Below are 14,628 nucleotides of genomic sequence, written 5' to 3'. Positions count from 1 at the left end.
GGTCCGTTCTTAACCTGAAACCATTCTTAACCTGAGGTGCCACTTTAGCTAATGGGCCTCCCACTGCTGCCGCACGATTTCTGTTCTCATCCTGAAGCAAAGTTCTTAACCTGAAGCACTATTTCTGGATTAGCAGAGTCTGTAACCCGAAGTGTTTGGAACCTGAGGTACCACTATACATATGCGTCAGGTTACATACGTGCAGCAGGAGGAGGAGGCCCCATTAGCTAAAGTGGTGCTTCAGGTTAAGAACAGTTTCAGGTTAAGAACGGAACAAATTAAGTACTTAACCCGAGGTACCACTGTACTTCTCTCACATTTGGAAACATGGCACAGTGGTTGTCTTCCATAGAGCTAAAAGCTTTAGGAAGTTTAAAGGGCATGTTATATGCACACAGTAGAGCAGCCATGATGGATTAAAATGGAGGACACATTGCCATCTTTCCTGTGTAAGCTGCTTGGAACTGAGTTCCTTCTGATTAGAGTGGCAATAAAGCAGCCATGTCACCCAAGCAAAGTGAGAGCATGACATGTTTTGGCAAACTGATGCTCACTTCATAAAGAGCCACTTATACCACAGGGTCCCAGTTGTTCATCTTTCTTCCCTCTCCCCGGAGGATTATGACAATTCATAGGCCACAGTTATGTGGTCCAACCATGTTAATAGTAAACTAATAGAACAACCCAACTTCCTTTTCTAGGTGGTTCTTCTTCTACGTTCTTTTATTTGGGGGGAGGCGAAGTTGGGGTTGCTGCTATCTGCCTCACTTTGTGTGCTTTCCCTATGCTAAGGACTGTTGTGGGGTTCTGGTCTGCTGCCCTACATTGGGTAACTATGAATTTTTACTGTTCTAATATGCTGGGAACTTAGAATTATTTCACAACTAGATGGGCTGGAGGGAGATAGGAGTTATGTTATTTGCTTTGACCAGGCAACCTAAGGCCCGGGGGTCGGATGCGGCCCAATTGCCTTCTCAATCTGGCCCACAGATGGTCCGGGAATTAGCATGTTTTTACATGAGTAGAATGTGTCCTTTAATTTTTAAAATGCACCTCTGGGTTATTTGTGGGGCCTGCCTGGTGTTTTTACATGAGTAGAATGTGTCCTTTTATTTAAAATGCATCTCTGGGTTATTTGTGGGACATAGGAATTCGTTCATATATATTTTTCAAAATATAGTCCGGCCCACCACATGGTCTGAGGGATGGTGGACCGGCCCACGGCTGAAAAAGGTTGCTGTCCCCTGGCTTTGACCTATTGCTTTGTCATTACATGTCATTTGTTAAACCATATGGAGACCATACCCAATTGATAATCATTTGATAATATCTTGCCTGATTTTGTATTAATTGCTATATATATTCCATTTTCCATTTTCTGTATACAGTGATACCTCGGGTTACAGATGCTTCAGGTTACAGACGCTTCAGGTTACAGACTCCACTAACCCAGATGCTTCAGGTTACAGACGCTTCAGGTTACAGACTCCACTAACCCAGAAATAGTCCCTCGGGTTAAGAACTTTGCTTCAGGATGAGAACAGAAATCGGGCGGCGGTGGCATGGCAGCAGCGGGAGGCCCCATTAGCTAAAGTGGTGCTTCAGGTTAAGAACAGTTTCAGGTTAAGAACGGACCTCCAGAACGAATTAAGTTCTTAACCTGAGGAACCACTGTACATTCTACATTTCATAGCATTTCCATTTTCCATTTCAATTCAGCTCAGTGTAGCAATAAACCCATCAGATGTCAAGGAGATAAAGAAGAAAACATCTGAAGGCAGCCCTTATGTTTTTATATGTGTTGGAAGCCACCTAGAGTGGCTGGGACAACCCAGCCAGATATGGTGAGGTATAAATAATTTAAATTTAAATTATTTCAGTTATGTTCAGTAGTAGTAGTAGACTTTATTTGCGTAGCCGACAGGCCATAGCATCAAAGGACAAACACCAACAAAGATACATTACAAAAATAGTTACCATGAAATCTTGTGACCTATTAAAACCCTAGGTAAATTAATAATCTCAATTCTTAAAACTTGGCAGAGGTAAAATAATAATAATAATAAAACATAATAATAATAAACATAGGATCCTAGGCGAGGAATCCGGGTGACGACACTGGTGTCTTTCAGATAACAGCTCTCAGTCTCATTGCTCTCTCGATAAATTTGGCAACCTTCTCTGTTGTCGAGCTGTTCTGGTCGGCTGGGAGTGAGAACAATTTGGCTTCACAAGAGCGGCCCGGGATGGCAGATAGGAGCGGCATAATGGTCTCGTCCCTGAGATCTTTATATAGGGAGCAAGACAAGAGAACGTGTGACACCGTCTCTACATAGCCAGCTCCACAGGGGCAGAGCCGGTTCTCACATGGAATTTTTGATATCTCCCTTCAAGAGCAGCTGAGGGTAACATATTTAGTCTGGCCAGTGTAAAGGCCCACCTGAGTTTTGAAATGGTTAAGGTAGACAGATAAGGTGCCCGAAAATCAAAGTGGGAGGGGGGCAGATAAGCGTACCAAGCACTAAATTTCTTAATATAGGCCAAATTATTCTGCTGCTCAATATCCTTCATGCGCTGATCAATAATGGTTTTTGCCTTGGGGAGACCCATTTTCAGTAGATGCTGTGCTTGTAGGCCACATGTAAGTAATTTTTGATGCACTACTTTGGACCACCGACTTCTATGAGCATCTCGTGCTACTAGAGGTAGTAGTCCGGATGGGTTTAAATTTAGACGAAGCCAATAGTTGAATGTTCTTAACCAGGTCCGGGTCTCAACAGAGAGGAGGCCAGTCTCCAGCCGTTATGTTCAGTAGCTTTTGGTTTGTCTTGGTATTTGTAAGCTTTTATTCCCTGTAACTCTGGGGTTGCTACTGAACAAAACCAAACTTTGACTGGGATCCGGTGAGAGTTAGTGCATCGGCCAAGGTTTGGCATTGTGTTCACTGATGTTGACTGGATCATCAGATTAACAGTATAGAAAGGCCAACTTTCTTGGGTTGCTCTTGCTAACAAAGCAGATCTCCCCCCTGTGCATTTGAGAATGGAAAATTCATGCTGGTATTTCCCCCCTCCTACAAACACAGTCGCAGCTGGCTACCTTCCAGAAGAACTAACTCCGTAGCCTGAAGCATACTTTCCATTGCAGCTCACAATGCCTTCCCGTCTCCTGTATCACAATGGAGTATTTTTAGCCACTTCTATAAATAGGACAAGTTGATAAAGGAATCCCACAGTGGCTGGACCTGATAGAGAACAAGTGCAAATTCCTGACGATAGCTTAAGATATCTTCCTCTTAACTTCTTGAGATACAGTATCTACTTGTTTCAGGATTTCGCGTTAGAGGGGGTTTCTAAATTATTATTATTATTTAATTACAGGAATTAAAAATAATAATAACTGGTGGACAGTGGAAAAATAAGACATTATTCACCTTCTTTTTACTGATGTCATTTGCCTCCAGAAGGGAATATCTGGTTATGTGGCAAACATAATTTAAAATCATTGTGCCCACGACAGAAATCAGGGCGAACCGTCCTTGGTTAGCAATAGTCATTTTAAGCATTTATATGTCGTTGCTTTAGCCTAAAGAGCTCTCAGAGAGGCTTATAACTAAGTTATATAATATTTATAATATATAACATAATATATATATTGTATTGTATTGTATTGTATTGTATTGTATTGTATTATAATATTATATTATATTATATTATATTATATTATATTATATTATATTATATTATATTATATTAAACATGATCGAGCAGCAGCCATTAAGCAATATCTTAATATGAATAATGGCAATATTTAGAATAATAGGGCAATTTTTTAAAAGTCTTCAACTGGTGCCCAAAATACATCAGTTTTGGAACCAGGCAGGCTTGCCTTGAGAAGGTGTTCTAGAGTCAGTGCACCATGATCATGTTTTTGTGTACACTGCTTACTGTTTATTTATTTAATTAATTTGTATCCTGCCCTTCATCTGAAGATCACGGGGCAGTTCACAACATAAAAACACAAAATGGAAACACAATATAACAAAAGGAAAAGGAAAACAAACCAATAACCCCACTCCCGTAAGCAGTTTATAAATTCTTCTAAATAAAGAAATAAAAATAAACAGCATCGTGAAATATTTTTTAAAAATTGCCGCATCACATGCAGAACACAGATCTCTGTTCATTCTCATCAGGTTGCGGGACTATACCAGATCTACCACTGAAAACATCTGGGTCCCCTGCAGATGTTTGAAAAGCTGTTTAACAAGTGATAGTTCTTAATACTGATCCTACTGTCCTACTGTCACCAATACTCATTGCATGTTGTGGAAAGACCACGCTCGTGGGTTGGGTGACCATTAGGTCCAGTCGTGAATGACTCTGGGGTTGCAGCACTCATCTCACTTTATTGGCCGAGGGAGCCGGCGTACAGCTTCCGGGTCATGTAGCCAGCATGACTAAGCTGCTTCTGGCGGAACCAGAGCAGCGCATGGAAACGCTGTTTACCTTCCTGCCGGAGTGGTACCTATTTATCTACTTGCACTTTAACGTGCTTTCGAACTGCTATGTTGGCAGGAGCAGGGACTGAGCAATGGGTCGCCGGGATTTGAACTGCCAACCTTCTGATCGGCAAGTCCTAGGCTCTGTGGTTTAACCCACAGCGCCACTTGCATGGGTTGGGTAGGAAGAACAAAAATCCCAAGCAACCTAGAGCAGCCAGAGAGAGATTTTTCAGGACCCTGGACAGAGCACAAGGAGCAGAAGACTTGTTAAATGCTTCACTTCAGTCCTTGTGGCCCAGACCGAGATCCTTCAAGGAGAAGCCCTGTGGTTAGAAGTCTAGTAGTATTTCCGGAATGTTTTCAGTTCTGGGGAAAGAAGCCTGAAGTTGCACCCACCCAAAGGGGGATGTCTTCTCCAAGTTGGAAATCCATGGGGTGGTTATAGGGACATAGGAAGTCATAGGGAGCTGGACATGTTTAGCCTGGAGAAGAGGAGGTTAAGGGGTGATATGATAGCCATGTTCAAATATATAAAAGGATGTCACATAGAGGAGGGAGAAAGGTTGTTTTCTGCTGCTCCAGAGAAGCGGACACGGAGCAATGGATCCAAACTACAAGAAAGAAGATTCCACCTAAACATTAGGAAGAACTTCCTGACAGTAAGAGCTGTTCGACAGTGGAATTTGCTGCCAAGGAGTGTGGTGGAGTCTCCTTCTTTGGAGGTCTTTAAGCAGAGGCTTGACAACCATATGTCAGGAGTGCTCTGATGGTGTTTCCTGCTTGGCAGGGGGTTGGACTCGATGGCCCTTGTGGTCTCTTCCAACTCTATGATTCTATGATTCTATATTATAATGAATCAGACTGTTGGCCCAGCAGGCCTAGTGCTGTCTACAACAGGGGTCAGCAAGGTTTAGCGGCCATGGGCTGAATCGCTTCCACGAAGATCATCCTTGGGCCGGGCTGGCGCAGCGCAATGCCAGAAATTGCATCTGTGCATGTCTGTGGCGCCAGAAATAGCTTCTGCACATGCCCAGACGCTGAATATCGCCCCTGTGCAGAAGCATCTGGACATGTGCAGGCGTGATTTCTGGTATCTGCGCATGCGCAGATGCCATTTCCGCCACCACTCGGCGAGTCCCTGGTTTAGCGCAGTGCACAGGGGACTCGCTAGGCGGGCGGCTCGGTTTGGGGGCAGATTGTAGGCTGATAAAACGGTCTTCGTGGGCCGCATCCAGCCCATGGGCCTCACGTTGCCAACCCCTGGTCTACAATGTTTGGCAGCATTGTACAGGTAAGGTTTGGACAAGATTGTGCCCCATTGTGTTTTTCCTCTGTTTGTCCATGGCTAACCCTGCAAAAGTGCAAATCCATGGGTGAGGATAATGTGTGCCCCAGACACACTGACCACACTGACCAAATGCTTGGAAGCTGTGGCTGGATGGTTTCATGGGAGCCGATTGAAACTGAATCCTTCAAAGACAGAGGTCCTATGGCTGGGTCAGGATGGCATGGGGATGAGGGACCAACTCCCTTCTCTTGAGGGAGCCCAATTAGTGCCAGTGCCTTCCGTTAAGAGTTTGGGTGTAATCCTTGACGCCTCCCTTTCCATGGAGGCGCAGGTTACAGCAACAGCCAAGGTGACATTTTTCCACCTTCGCCGCATCAAGCAGTTGGTCCCTTACTTTCCTGCCCCGACTTGGCCACAGTGATCCATGCAACGGTCATCTCCAGGCTTGACTACTGTAATTCGCTCTACGCAGGGCTGCCCTTGAAGCTGTCCCAGAAACTCCAGCAGGTACAGAATGCTGCAGCGAGGCTCCTCACGGGGTCTCTGCCATGGGAGCATATTCACCCAGTGCTTTTCCAGCTGCACTGGCTCCCGGTGGATTACAGGGTCAGATTTAAGGTGCTGGGTTTGACCTTTAAAGCCCTTCACGGCCTAGGACCCTCATACCTACGGGACCGTCTCTCCCGGTATGCCCCACAGAGAGCCTCAAGGTGCATAAATAGCAACACCCTAGAGGTCCAGGGCCCTAAGGAAGTTAGATTAGCTTCAACCAGAGCCAGGGCCTTTTCAACGCTGGCTCCTGTCTGGTGGAACGCTCTGCCTCATGAGACCAGGGCCCTGCAGGATCTGATTTCTTTCCACAGGGCCTGTAAGACAGAGTTGTTCCGCCTGGCCTTTGGCTTGGAGCCAATTTGATTCCCTCCCCCTCTTTCTTTTTCCTTTTTCCTTTCTCCTCCTGTGATGAGGCTGCATTTTAATATTTTAATGTTTCAATATTTTAATCTTGTTTTTAAGTTGTTTTCATTCAACTTGTTTTTATTATTGCTTGTTAGCTGCCCTGAGCCTGGCCTTGGCTGGGGAGGGCGGGGTATAAATAAAAACAGTGGTGTAGCGTGGGGGGTGCAGGGGGGGCTGGCCGCACCGGGCACAACATCTGGGGGTTAGGGTTAGGGGGCGCAAATCCATGGGTTAGGGGGCGCAAATCCATGGGTTAGGGGGCGCAAATTACTTGCCTTGCCCCGGGTGCTGACAACCCACGCTACGCCACTGAATAAAAATTATTATTATTATTATTATTAGCCCTTGAGCAATTAATTACACACATCCATTGGCGATCAGCCTATTCACATACCTGATGTTTTCGTTGGGCGCTTTCCCATGCCTCTTGATGGCTGAGCACTCGTTCTTGTGGTTCGCCCAGGCGTCCTTCTGGCAGGTTCGGTCACAGTAATGGGCAAACTTGCACTGACCGCAGCGCTGGAGCTTCTCGTGGCGCTTAAAGCAGGTGTGGCAGACCAGGTGGGTGAGGCTGGAAAAGAGGTTCCTGGTGAGACCAGAGGGACATCTCTATGCCTGACAACAAACCCCAACTACTGGATTCTTTTACCTGCCAAGCAGCCCTGCCATGATTATGACAATATTTTATTCTCTTGTTAATTATGCTGTTTTAAATGTGCATTTTATATTTGACTTCACTTAGCAGTGGTGTTTTTAAAAAACGTGTAAGGTTTTTTTTGTTGTTAACTTGGTTTGTGTTAAATATGTATTCTGGAGCTGACCTCCTTTGTAATGTTTTATTTTGAAATCTTTAAGATAACATTTTAGTTTTCTGTTACCGTATTTTTTGCTCTATAAGACTCACTTTTTCCCTCCAAAAAAGTAAGGGGAAATGTATGTGCGTCTTATGCAGTGAATGCAGGCTGCGCAGCTATCCCAGAAGCCAGAACAGCAAGAGGGATTGCTGCTTTCACTGCGTAGCGATCCCTCTTGCTGTTCTGGCTTCTGAGATTCAGAACATTTTTTTTCTTGTTTTCCTCCTCCAAAAACTAGGTGCGTCTTGTGGCCTGGTGCGTCTTATAGAGCGAAAAATACGGTAATTATGTTGCTTTGACTGTATACTCTATATTTTATTTTCTTCATATTGTTTGTTTGATGTTTTAATATTCTGCAAACTGCTTTGTGATTTTTCTTAAAAATATAAAGCGTATAGAAATGAAATGAAATAATGAAATGAAATGAATAAATAAATAAAGGAAGCAGACTCATTTGTAGCCATTGGGGTGGGTGGGAGTGCAATTTGTCTCTTACTGGTAAAATACCACAATACTCTCCCAATCTTACCTTTTTTAGTTTTATAACAGGATATAAGCATAACATTATCTAAACAACTGCTTCCCCCCCTCTTAAACAGCAAATTTTCCCATATACTGTATACAACAACTTTCCCCATAAATCTGTTGGGATACTGCCAGGGAGACAAAGTCCATCTTGACTCCACGTTGTCTCTGGACATCCATCAATCTCCCGTAGACACGCAGTATCAGCAATTAGCGACAGGAGCTCCAGAAATAGCTTGAAAAGGATCCAGAGCTCTGCACACTCTATCAGCAGATATGCACAGCAAAAGATGCACCCAGGAGAGCATTATATAGAAGTTTATTCAGTGTTGATCAGAACAGAGAAAAACCATGACTGCCTGCCTCAAATGTCTGGCAGTGAGACAGAATCGAAAGCAAAAGACACAACAGAAACATCCTGTGAGACAGGAAATACGCAGACTCTGTGACTCAAAGCCTGCTCCCTTTTAAGGTGGAACGGAAATATCCTAACAAAATCTATATACATAGCTGGTGGGTGCCAGCCATCAGGGTGCTCATTTGAATACTTTATAAAGGGATGCAATGTTCTAGCAAAATCATTCATATCAGCTGCATCGTTTAGGGCAGGAGCTAGTTTCTCAGATAAAGCAATTGTCCATACTTCCTGTTGTGTGATATAGTAGATGATCCAATCTTTTGCTATTTTTTGCTATGTGCTGCTACAAGAATAAAAGCAATAAGTTCCCTGTGCAATAATTTAAACTGAGTATCTTTAAAGATGGTTACTAAATGTATGCATGGGTTGTATTGTACATCCCGCTTCGTAAAAATCTGACCAGCGATCCTTCTGAAACAGAACAGAAGAAACATTAGCCTTGAGCAGGGTTTGCCCAAGACATTTTAGTACAGTGGTACCTTGTCTTGGTTCTCAAACTTAATCTGTTCTGGAAGTCCGTTCCAAAACCAAAGCGTTCCAAAACCAAGGCATGCTTTCCCATAGAAAGTAATGCAAAACGGATTAATCCATTCCAGACTTTTAAAAACAACCCCTAAAACAGCAATTTAACATGAGTTGTACTATCTAATGAGACAATCGATTCATAAAATGAAAGCAATAATCAATGTACTGTACAATAAAATAAATAAGACAGTATTGTAGATGGTAAAAATTAAAATTATTATTTTTTCTTACCTTCACTGATGATAGTCATTGTTTGGATGGAGGGCTTTTATCCATTTCCACAGTCACACAATGAATCAATCAATAACTGAACTGGGTTCCACACAGTCATCAAAAACAAATAAACCAAAACAGCTTCAAAAACAAAAACGCAAAATAAAACAAAACAAAAGCACCAAACTTAATCCATTCCGGAAGTCCATTTGACTTCCGAATTGTTTGAAAACCAAGGCGCAGCTTTTGATTGGTGCAGGTGCCCCGGGAACACTAGCCGACAGCCGCATCAGAAGTTCGGCTTCTGAAAAATGTTCACAAACCGGAACACCTACTTCTGGGTTTTCGGCGTTTGGGAAGCAAGGCATTTGAGAACCAAGGTACCACTGTATGTTAATCCACAACCATCCTCCACTGCTAAACACACCTCCACACCTGAATTTATATGGAACACAATATACCAGCCAACAGTGGCAGCAGCACATTATTCATGATCTAGTCTCAGCACTCTATGGTTTATACTGTTTATGCAATACTAGGTATCTGTGCGCCACTGCTCATAACATTGCACCATGCATTTATAAAGCGCAGTTTATAAAGTAGCAAAATATTCATGAAATATCACAAGCAGAAAGTGGAACTATTGGAAGAAGCAGCTCCGCATCCACACTCCCCCCCCCACACACATATTCCATACCAGTGAATCTGTGGACAATCATTTCATTGGTTATAGGATCACGAGGAGCCAAATGAAACTGTACTGGGGGTTTGGCCCCTAGGCTACCAGAGTTGTTTGCTTGGACAAATGATCTCTGGGGCAGGCTAAGATGTAATGCATTTGTGATGATTCACACAGGCAGGCAAGACTGACACTTTACGTTACAAATGTCTTGCTCAACCCACGAAGAAATAAAGAAAATATTAAGAATATCGTTTAGTCAAAGGCCAGAGACATTCCTTTTAGGAATTTTAAATGAAGATATTTCAAAAGACAAAACTAAATTTTTCTTATACGCAACATCTGCAGCAAGAATCCTGGTGGCTAAGTACAGTGGTGCATCGCAAGACGAAATTAATTCGTTCTGCGAGTTTTTTCGTCTTGCGAAGCACCACTGTGTATTGACGGTTTCCCATAGGAATGCATTGGCGGTTTTAAAAAAAAGGCGCAAGACGTTTCGTCTTGCGAAGCAAGCCCATAGGAAAATCCGTCTTGCGAAGCAACTCAGAAAACGAAAAACTCTTTCATCTTGCGAGTTTTTCATCTTCCGAGGCATTCGTCTTGCAAGGTACCACTGTATTGGAAAGGAAATCAGTTACCCAATAGGGGAGAGTGGTTATGTAAGCTGTCAGTACTTAGAATTAGCCAAATTGACAGACACAATAAGACAAAAACCAAAAAGTGAAGTAAAAAAAGAATGGGAGTGCCTAAATGAACACTTCAAAAGCCAAGGCTGAGTCTGGAATAACCTTGTGAAGTGAAAGGATAAGAAAAAGGGATTTATATCTAGATGTTAGGATAGAGATAAGGAAAACAGGAAAACAGGAAGACACAATGAGAAATAAAGGAGGTGCTGTGGGATTGGTGGAAGTCAATGTTTTGTTGTTGTTTTTTTAGTATTTATATTATTAACTTGTAAGATATGGATTTGTTTTTGTTTTTTTAGTTGTTGTTGCTTTTTTAGTTTATCGAATGTTGGGTTTTGTGTGTTGTGTATTGTTATTTTTCGATATTTTTCATGTTGTTGTTGTGTGGAAAATACTAATAAAATTTATAAAAAAACAAAACATAAATGTCTTGCTCAAACCTGTCAGACTCCTAACGGGTGATGGAAGTGGATCAACTGGCAATTGTACATACATAGAGTTGAGTATTACAGTGGTACCTCAGGTTACAAACACTTTGGGTTACAGACTCCGCTAACCCGGAAGTAGTACCTCGGGTTAAGAAATCAGGATGAAGAGTCAGTGGAAGAAGATTGGAACAAATTTAAAGCTTATTTACAAAAACACTGTAAAATTAATGAATGTTAGAAGGATGCTGGAAGGAAGCTATATGGTTTTAGCAGAAATGTAATAAAGAATTAAGTAAAAGTGGATTGATAACGGGATAAAATGAAAAATTTAAGGTTAGACCGTTAAGATAAATTATAGAACAAAAATTGAGTAAGTTGGAAAGAATTTGCTGAAATAGTTAATTGAAATATAATACAAAAAAGGGAGGTGTGAGGAGGTCGATGAAACAAGTTAATGAAAGGTAAAGATATGGAATATTGGATGAGTGTGTCAAATGTGTTGGTTTTTTTTTGGTTTTTTTCTTTTTTTGTTTTTTTTGTATTGTTGTATTGCCTTTTTATTGTAATTGTAATGTATGTTTTGTTAAATTTTTTATTGTTTCTTCTTCTTTCTTTTTCTTTTTTCTGTAATTTCCAAATTTCTAATAAATATTTTATATATATATAAAAAAGAAATTACATCAGGATGAGAACAGATATCGCGCAGCGGCGGCACGGTGGCAGCGGGAGGCCCCATTAGCTAAAGTGGAGCTTCAGGTTAAGAACGGTTTCAGGTTAAGAACGGACCTCTGGAATGAATTAAGTTCGTAACCAGAGATACCACTGTATATGGAATAATGAGCTGCACTTCTGTCTCTGTAAACTTGGTGCTTGTTTAATGGCTTGTAGAACACCTTTGTCACCTCTCAGGCCGTGGCAAACGGTTTGGCTGCAGCTGCTCTTTGCACAAGAACCAGCTGTCTCCAAAAAATTCCATTTCAAATGTAGGGGACATTTAGTCAAAGGTGACACAACAGCTGCAAGCCAGCCTCTCTCTGCCTCTCAGATTCCATTATAGATCACGGTTTGCACGTGGAAATGTGGGCATTTGAGTTTTAAAGCGTTAACTAGTAAACACTTTTTAAGAGATGATGAAATGGCGGAAATGACCGGCAGAATCCGAGACCAGTGAGAAGAGTCGATGGAAGAAGATTGGAAAAAAATTAAAGTATATTTACAGAAATATTGCAAAATTAATGAATGTTAGAAGAATATTGGAATGAAGCTATACGGTTTTAGCAGAAGTGTTATTAAGAATTATATGAATATTAAGTGTCAATGTGTTAAAGTGGAAAATTTAAAGTTAAATTGTGTTAGGATAATTTATAGAACAAAAATTGAAGAAGAGGGAAAGGATTTGTTGAACCAGTTAATTTGAACTAGAATACAAAAAAGGGAGGTGTGAGGAAGTTGAGGAAATAAGCTAATGAAAGATATAAAATTTGGATGTGTGTTTTTGGTTTTTTTATGTTGTATTGTTGTATTGTTTTGTTTTGTTTTTATTGTTGATGTATTGTTTGTTGAATCCGTGTATTTTTTTTTATTGTTTTTCTTTTTATAATTATAAAATATTTAATAAATATTATTTAATAATTAAAAAAAGAGATGATGAAATGGTTCCTTGGCTTGAGAGAAATAGGGAACCTACCAGACAACATAGAAGTTGGAACAGTGATAAAACCTCCATGGGCATTGCTGGTCTTAGGAAAAACCACCCGGTGTGCTTAAACTGGCCCAGTGCCAAGCATAATTTGGGCTTCAGACAAGAGAGCAATGTGGGTTTTAAAGATGCATGTTTTAATAGATCACAGGGCAGGGACTTGGAAGCTGAAATGGACGGAGCTTCTGGTGTCAGTTAATAACTGCTGTGGATGAGGAAAGAATTCAGGATGAGGCCCAGTGTCAAGAAGCGAGGCTTTTGCCCTACAGAACTTAATAGGAACATGAATGAATTTTATTATTACAGTCACAGACTCACTTACAATATCAGGAAAATCATAAAACACAACAGGAATACGTTGAATTGCAATTGGGTATAACAGAGACAATACAGATACAGTGGTGCCCCGCAAGACGAATGCCTCGCAAGACGGAAAACCCGCAAGACGAAAGGGTTTTCCGTTTTCAGAGGCGCTTCACAAGACGAATTTCCCTATGGGCTTGCTTCGCAAGACGAAAATGACGAAAATTTTTGAGGGGTTTTTTCGCTCCCCAACCCCTTTTTCTGAAGCGCTAAGCTGCTAATAGCCTTTTAGCAGCTAAACCGCTAATCCCTTAAGCCTTAAAAAGCCGTTAATAGCCCTTAAACTGCCAATAGCGCTAATAGCGCTAATCCGCTAATGGGCTTGCTTCGCAAGACGAAAAAACCGCAAGACGAAAAGACTCGCGGAACGGATTCTTTTCGTCTTGCAAGGCACCACTGTATAGCCACAGGGGCAGACTCGTTCAACATATGGTTTACTCTCGAATCTGCCCTGCAATAAGGCAGATGGCAGCACATTGAAGCTAGCGAGGGTAAATGACCGTCTGTATTTGGGTACAGTGGTACCTCAGGTTACATACCCTTCAGGTTACAGACTCCGCTAACCCAGAAATAGTGCTTCAGGTTAAGAACTTTGCTTCAGGATAAGAACAGAAATCGTGCTCCAGTGGCACAGCAGCAGGAGGAGGCCCCATTAGCTAAAGTGGTGCTTCAGGTTAAGTAAAATTTCAGGTTAAGAACGGACCTCCAGAATGAATTAAGTACTTAATCCGAGGTACCACTGTATTTGTAATTTTGACAAATAATTTGCTGGGGTAAATTGTCTCCCATTATCTTTTATTGCTGGGTGTTTATTCATTTCGCTCACGTGGCATTGCAGTTCCACACCCCAAATTCGTTGGCGAATTATTCCTCTAGCTTTCTCATAACCTACAGCTATAGTGTAGCTTTCCGTTTGGATGGGAACATGAAAAAACCAAGGGGAATAAACTACAATAGACTCTTGTTACTGCCAGACACTTCCCTGTGGTTGCACTTTTAACAAAACCAAAGATCCTTCCAGTCACTGCTGGCACTCCCTGCTCTATGTGTGTTTGCTTGGGCACTTTTGTTGTTTTCCTCCCAAATTACTTTTTTTTAAAAAAAAAATATTTATTAGAAGTTTAATAACTACAGAAAAATAAAATAAAATAAAACAATAAAAAATTTAACAAACAATACATTGAAAATAAAAAGAAAAACAAAAAACAATACAGCAAAACCACAAGAAAAACAAAAACATTTAAAAACACATCCAATATTTCCATATTTTTACCTTTCATTTACTTGTTTCATCGACCTCCTCACACCTCCCTTTTTTGTATTCTAGTTCAATTTAGCTATTTCAGCAAATCCTTTCCATCTTTCTCAATTTTTTGTTCTATAATTTATCTTAACACAATCTAACTTTAAATTTTCCACTTTGGCCCATTAACAATCAGTTTTTGCTTAATTCTTTATAACATTTCTGCTAAAACCATATAACTTCATT

The 14,628-nt window shown here is 41.3% G+C and overlaps 1 protein-coding gene across 2 annotated transcripts in view; it reads right to left on the bottom strand.

The window, feature by feature from the left end:
- SMYD1 (SET and MYND domain containing 1) overlaps positions 1–14,628 on the bottom strand; it is a 47,183-nt gene that overhangs the window by 17,549 nt on the left and 15,006 nt on the right. For both annotated transcript variants that reach the window (XM_083407806.1, XM_083407805.1), the window contains exon 2: positions 7,144–7,320. In XM_083407806.1, the coding sequence (XP_083263932.1) occupies positions 7,144–7,320 (177 nt within the window). The remainder of the gene's footprint in view (positions 1–7,143; positions 7,321–14,628) is intronic.

This window comes from Podarcis tiliguerta, assembly GCF_965153285.1.
Source record: "Podarcis tiliguerta genome assembly, chromosome: 13".
Taxonomy (NCBI): Eukaryota; Metazoa; Chordata; class Lepidosauria; order Squamata; family Lacertidae; genus Podarcis; species Podarcis tiliguerta.
This window is presented reverse-complemented; position numbering and strand designations above follow the sequence as displayed.